General features: G+C 40.1%; 1 protein-coding gene across 1 annotated transcript; it reads right to left on the bottom strand.

Moving 5' to 3' along the window:
* Positions 1–252: 252 nt before the first annotated feature.
* Positions 253–6,764, bottom strand: Ndufa4 (NDUFA4 mitochondrial complex associated). Its single transcript, XM_069996577.1, has 4 exons — positions 6,611–6,764; positions 5,458–5,546; positions 4,293–4,353; positions 253–469 (listed from the first exon to the last, which is right to left on the bottom strand). Exons 1-4 carry the CDS (start codon positions 6,650–6,652, stop codon positions 413–415), a joined length of 249 nt encoding a protein of 82 aa, XP_069852678.1. The 5' UTR covers positions 6,653–6,764; the 3' UTR covers positions 253–412.
* Positions 6,765–7,182: the final 418 nt, after the last annotated feature.

The following is a 7,182-nucleotide window of genomic DNA, read 5'->3' on the forward strand; positions in this document are numbered from 1 at the left end:
TTGCCAGTCACAAAGGCTTGAATATTCTCCCTAAGAATTCTTTGCATAATTTCCAGCTCCAATTCATTAAATACTCTACTAGTAAAGTTGTGAATGGTTGCACAGTAGATGAAAATTTATTAAAGCAGCTTAAAGTCTCATTTTCAATTATACATATTTAAGAACTTCTTCAAATTCGAATAGCTTAGTATTTTTCTATATCTTAGTTATAAAAGTTCAGAGTGGATTTGCAGCATTAAATAGTAACACACATCAAGTTTCAGAGATTTATTAATCAGTGTAATAAATCCAACAAATCAACATAATTATGACATGCATTTACAGGAGATATTTCCTAGCGAAGTGGAAAATTGTGCGGATGGCTTCTGAAAGACCTTCATTTTAAGCAGCTTTATTGTGAGGTTTTTTTAATTTAGAAGTCTGGACCTTCTTTCTTCAGTTTGCTGTAGTCCACATTCACAGAGTAGAACTTGAAAAAAGGGAAATGACATTTTAGATAATCTATCAAATACAGAGAAAAAGCATAAAAGTTTTAGAATTCTGTCTGCCTAGTAAATGCAAGAACCTGAGTTTAAGGCCAAATAGAGTAAAAAACAAAACAAAACAAAAAAACCCACAATTCTATTTCAAAGTAATACACTATTTCGATGTGGTACACTATTCATTTTGTTCTTTTCTCTGTGTGTGTGTGTGTCTGTGTCTGTGTGTGTGTGTGTGTGCGCGCGCGCGCACGCGCGCGCTTTCCAGTCTTGGGGTTTGAACTCCAGGCCAGAGTACTAATCTTAATTGCACAAGGCTAGCACTCTACCACTTGAGCCAGAGCTCTACTTCTGGTTTTTAGGTAATCAGTTGCAGGTAACTTCCTTACCCTTGTTGGCTTCAAACCTCAATCCTCAGATCTCAGCCTACTGAGTGACTAAAATTACAGGCATGAACCACTGGCATTTGTTTCTTATTGTATATGCCCCTACTTCTAATTCTGTAAATTATTACTTCACGTACATTAAATACATAGCATCTCCAATAAGAAAAATAGGAATACAGACAACTGTCATTCCTATTTGACTCAGCACTATAAACCTTGATGGGAAAACTCTTAAAACCAAGAAAGCTAGAAATATGCTTCATTTGTGGTTTATGCAACTTCTCAGACAAAAACTGACTTTGCAGCCTGATGCTTGTTGCTCAGACCAGGAGGTTGAGATCTGAGGATTGTGATTAGAAGCCAGCCTGTGCGGGAATGTCTATGAGACGTATCTCCAAAAGACAAAAAAGGCAGGTCAGGGACAGAGCCCAGGCCCTAAGTACAAGCATCAAGACCAAGTTCAAGCCTCAAGATCGACACACACACACACAAAAAAACCTGACTTGCTTCAATGGCTTCTCCATTTTCTGTCTGTCATAGAGTCTTACTTATTTCCTAATCCAGGATGAATCAATATCAAAATGACACAATCACATCTGGTGATAGCATTGAGAAAACACAGAATTTTTGCAGATTTAAAATTTCTAAGGGCTGGGGGTGTAGCTAAAGTAGTAGAGCATATGCCCAGTAATCATGACACCACAAGCTTAAACCTTGGCACAAAATAGGAAAAAAGAGAAATTATTTATATTCAAGATTAATTCTAGAAATAAATTAAAAAGCTCCATTTGATTGACCCAGAATTTCTCCTGAAAAACAGAAATCACAATGCACATAAGTCCGGAAGATTTACTCATTTGTGTGCCCAAGACCCCATAGAAGCAGTCATTCTATAATTACTTGAAGACTACACGACTTATTACCAGAAGAATCCATGTTACAGAATCACCACTGATATTTTCTTCAGTTTATATTAAATAAGAAACTCAGGGCTGGGGGTTAGAGTAGCTCACTAACCTGTGTGAGACACTGGGGTTTGATTCCCAGCACTGGCTCCCCCAAGAAAAAAGAAAAGAAAAAAGTGCACACATCTGTTTCTATTATTTTTCAAACTTTTTTTTTATCTCTGATTCAAAAACTCTTACTTCACTTGATTAGGGAAAAAAAAAAATCTCCCCTAACCTGGACAGTGAGACTTAAAAAAAAAATGAAGACATGGTATTCTCTAATATGTTCACAGAACATTAAAAAAATATGTATAGAAGGGTAAAAACAGTAATATCAATGTTTTAAGGACTTTCTAAAAGATGTCATACACAGGCCTACATTCTGTATGCTTTGTATCTTAAATCATAAGCTTTTCCAATTTTGTTTTAATGAAGACAGGTGAAGATGAAGTTATATGACTTAGAAAACAGAGTAAAAAGCAAGATCAGTCTCCTGTGCCCATGCAGACAGCTCAAGAAATCATTGCCAATTTTTTCAAAGCTAACAGACTTCTAATGCATTGCTTCATAGGTATATATTCATAGAGCACATTTTCAGATCTGCTGCATTTTTTACTTTTATGTCCCTGTCCTTTTTCTCAGCTTAATAGTGGGTAACCTGGGAACCCCTACAATAATAATCTCCAATCTTAAACCTGAGATAATTTATTACCTAATGTGTTGCTGTGCCTTTAATGCTTCTATTCTATTCTATTTTGGTCCCATCTCATTGTTTATATTGGCTTTTCATAATTAGAAACACATAACCCTTTATGTGAAGTGAATATTTACATCTTCCTAAAATTCATATTGAAATCCTAATCTCTAACATGATGATGGTATTGAGGAATTGGGACTTCTACAGGTAAAGTATGTCATTAAATTACTTCCTTTATAAGTATGAAACATGACACAGCCTCCATCCTCTCTCACAACTTCAGGAAGACATAATAGTACTTCATCTTGAACAGAACTGGCTGGCACCTTGATCTTAAGAACTGTGAGAAACTTCTGTTAAGTCATCCATATAGTACCTTGTCATAGCCACCTCAAATCTTAGTGGCTTATCATAAAATTTTATAAGCCCTTCATAAATCCCTTGTTCTACCTTTTCTTCAAGTCCAGGCTGAAGAACAGCCCTTATCTGTCAATTGTGATCTCATGAGAAATGGAAAAGAACAATGGAGGAAACACATTAGTTCACAAGGGCAGATAACATTGCCCCTTACTCATGATTTCCCAGAGAAAATCATATGTCCACAGCTGATGTTAGTATGTTGCTGGGCCAGAAAAACAAATTCTCTTAGGTCAGACAGTTAATGATAAGAACAATAACGTAGTCAACTTTAGTGCTTGGGTTTAAATGTAGTAGTAAGTTGACTTCACTAACCCCTGGTTTACACATTTCTACATTTAGTTTCTTTTTATTTTTACAATTATATAACATGTGTCTTCAGCTCTCCAGTCTCTACCAGTAATATAGCTATTCACAGCTCACTCTATGTCACACACTAGGTTTTTTGTTATTCCATTTCTAGTTCATTAAGCCTCATATTTACATGTGTTATTATATTCCAAAGCACAGATTACTAGCTTCTTTACCAGCATCATTCAGCATGTTTTCTGAACTACGTATATAAAAATAATTCGGTATGCTGTTTGGTCAAAGGATCAAGGCCTCTTTGGTTTTATTCAGCATTTCTTATGTACCAACTTTTTTTTTCTGAAATTAACTACTTAAATTCATAAGACAAAAAGAAAATAAGGCTGGGCATGGTAGTTCATGCCTATAACTCTTACTACTCTGGAGGTTGAGATCTGAGGATCACAATTTGAAGCCAGCCTTGTCAGGAAAGTCACTGGAACTTGTCCACTAACCACCAAACTCCAGGAGTGGAGTTACGGCTCAAGTGTTAAAGCACTAGACTTGGCCACAAGAACTCAGGGACAGTGCCCAGGCAGAGTTCAAGCCTCAGGACAGACACAAAAACAAAAAAGAAAAAATATCAGGTATCTATTGATCATTTTTTGAGACAAAGTATTCACATACTGGTCAGATGGCATGTTTCATCTAAAGCAGTGTTGTGTGTGTGTGTGTGTGTGTGTGTGTGTGTGTGTGCGTGTGTGGTGTGTGCGCGTGCGCGCATGCGTGTGCCCACACGTGCACCAGCCCTGGGGTTGAACTCAGGACTTGATCACACCCAGAGTAAGAAAGTAGTAAAACAAATTAGAGAGAAAGAGATTAGTAAAGAGAAAAAAAAGAAAGATTAGTAAAGAGAAAGAAATTAGTAAAAATGTTCATTAGAACAAGCCACAGAAGTCTACATTGGACAAAGTTCATTATAACAGAAATTTAATTGTATATAATTATCTTAATTATACAATTAAGATAAAACTATCCATGGCCAATTTATTAGTTTCCAACAATTCTGAAACCTTACCTTGTATTGATCATTGGGACCCAGTTTGTTCCAGGGTTCTGGGTTATTCTTCCTGTCCCAACTAAATTGAATAAAAAAATTGTAATTACTATAGTACTGAAGTACTTTTTAGAATGATGTTTTATATTTATTAAACTGATGGTATGAATAGGTCAATTTCATTCCATCACAAGGAGTACAATACTTTCATTGTGGAGTTACAATAAAGCAATCAACATAATCAAGTAATGAAAAAGTAGAACACAGATCTTTGGAGGGAAGCTGTCTTGTCCCTATCATTATCACAGGAGAAAGATGATGGCTTCTACAAAGGCTTTTCATTTTATCACTGAAGTGACAGGTATGTTAAAACTGTTTGTTTTTTTTCAACATTACCTATTGTGAAAAAGTAGGCAGCTCTATTCCTAAATCATTAGGAAATACTTCATACAAAACAAATACAATTTTTAATGTCATCATAAAATATGGTATTATTAGCCAGGCACCAGTGACTCACACCCATAATCCTAGCTACTTAGGAGGCTGAGATCTAAGGATCATGGTTCAAAGCCAGCCCAGGCAAGAAAGTCCGTGAGACTCCTATCTCCAATTAACCACTAGAAAACCAGAAGTGGGGCTGTGGCTCAAGTGGTAGAGTGCTCGCTTTGATGAAGAACTGAGGGATAGCGCCTAGGCTGAGTTCAAGCCCCACAACCAACAACAACAACAAAAAAGGTATTAGCAATTCTATTATACCAAAAAGAAAATAAGAAAATAAAAATCAAAGAAATTAGTTTCAAAATCAGAAAAATAATAAGTGACCATAGCTAAACAAAGATCTGAACTTACTATCTGGCCACAAAAGTCAGGTAACTACGACGTTACCTACCCTAAAATGACTAACTCTTAACCAGTTTGACAAATCATCAAAGTTTTTAACTTTTTTTGTTGTTGGTCCTGCCTGGGTCTTGACTTTAAGGCCTGGGAGCTGTCACCGAGCTTTTGTGCTACCACTTGAAGTCACAGCGCCACTTCCAGTTTTTCTGGTGATTACTTGGAGATAAGAGTCTCACAGGCTTTCCTGCCCACTCTGGCTTTGAATTGTGATCCTCAGATCTCAGCCTCCTGAGTAGCGCATTACAGGTGTGAGCCACCAAGAAAGTTGTAAACATTTTTAAGTACTTACCAGACATCTGGATTGAACAGGGCCAGGCGTGCCACATACAGGGCTGCTCCTGTGCCTCCCGCTCCAATAAATACAAAGAGGGGGATCAACTGGAACCGAAAAGAAAATGGACAAGAATTAAGAAACAACTTCAAATTTCCTGTTATTGACTAAAGGAGAGGTTACAATAGCTTCTACAGATAAACTTCCAAATCTCCAAACTGCTTCTTTGCTAACTTGTCTTACAATTTAAGTAAGCATAATAGAACATTTCGTATAAGAGTAATCTAACAGAAGACTTATAATTACTATTCTAATGAAATGGGAGTTTGCAAAGGACGTTAAAACGATCCTGCTTAAGTATCTGATTTACTTATATGGAGCACGTTTTATGGGCATTTTAAAATTTCCAACAATTTATACCACATTTTCTTGATCCATGCATCAGCTGTAAGTGTTCTGGAAATTATTTATCTGTGCCCCCAAAAGGATGTATGAAAAACATAACCTCTGTGAAAAGAGTCCGCATAAGTAGCAACAAGCCTATTACCAATATTGGCTTTAATCAGAAAACGCACTTACCGCCTCTTATTAAGTATTCAGGGAACTGGGTTTAAGACAAAGATCAAAAGGTATATAGCTGAGGGCCTTTCAATTATTGTTGTTTTTTGCTCATAGACATGCTGAGGGGGGGGGAGGGGCAGGGAATGAGACTCCAAAAAGATTTAAATGAAATTTAAATTCTGCAGTTTCAAGTTCCCCAAATGTCAAGGCATCCAAAGTGAAGATTCCAAGTTCAAGGGCTCCTTATACTCCGGAAGGCCTGGTGGTGCAATGCGGGGAAAACATGCTCCCTACAGAAGCCTCACAACAAACAGATCCGAACCCCGCCAGGCGCACGCCCACCTCTACCCACCCACCCACAAAAGGCCCCCCCTTAACTTTACCCCCACAATCACCAGGCAGCATATTTTCCTCGTAGGTGTCCCTCACCTTAGGCCCGCCAGCAAAAACCCGACAGGCACGGCCTAAAAGGCCACAGGGCTCGCGGGCCGGGGTCAACCTGGACGCCCGAAGGCCAGACAGGGTCTAACTCGAAGGGTCGCGGGGGCTGCGGGGGGAGGCCGTTCCCACGGGACCCAGACAGTACTCAGGGGGACATCGGGACACTTACGCTCGGATGCTTCTTGGCCTGACTGATGATCTGGCGGAGCATGTTTGCAGCAGAGGCCTGAAGGATAAACAAACGTTCCAGGCACGAGACTTACGCCGTCTCCGAACCCTAGCCGGGGTGGACGTCCAATGTCACCCAGATCCACCTACCTGAAGGACCCCTCGCTCCAGCGCAGCCGGAGCGGGCGGGAGGTCCCGGATGCGGCTGTCTCTAATAGTGCCTGTTTCCATCAACCTCCTTACGCCACCGTCCTAACCTGGCCTGCCTGTCACCATTCCATTCCAAGGTGACATATCCTTCATTCCTGTGCCGTGGATATTTCTGGCTGGTAACTTTGCCAGTCGGAACGAGAGACTTTCGATGGACCAGACAGGCACTTTTCTGGGAGACCTATATGTTGAGAACTGAGAGGGTCCCGCGGAGCCAGAGAGCCGGGGCCGCGCGTGCCGGGCGCGCGCCGGGAGGCCCTGGCGGCCGCCGAGGGAGCTGCGCGGCGCCCCGGAGGGCCCAGAGCCCGGCGCCTGGAGGGCGGGTCGGGTCTCCAGCCGCCAAGGTCACCCGCCAGCTGTGGT

This window comes from Dipodomys merriami, unplaced genomic scaffold (assembly GCF_024711535.1).
Source record: "Dipodomys merriami isolate MVZ:Mamm:240054 unplaced genomic scaffold, mDipMer1.0.p SCAF_5, whole genome shotgun sequence".
Lineage (NCBI taxonomy): Eukaryota > Metazoa > Chordata > Mammalia > Rodentia > Heteromyidae > Dipodomys > Dipodomys merriami.

Excerpts from the sequence above, each read along its gene's own strand:
- Ndufa4 (XM_069996577.1), bottom strand. The coding sequence starts at position 6,652 with ATGCTCCGCCAGATCATCAGTCAGGCCAAGAAGCATCCGAGC. Across the intron at positions 4,354-5,457 it reads CTGTTCAATCCAGATGTCTG|TTGGGACAGGAAGAATAACC; the intron begins GTAAGTACTTAA and ends TATTCAATTTAG. Across the intron at positions 470-4,292 it reads GTCCCAATGATCAATACAAG|TTCTACTCTGTGAATGTGGA; the intron begins GTAAGGTTTCAG and ends CCTTTTTTCAAG.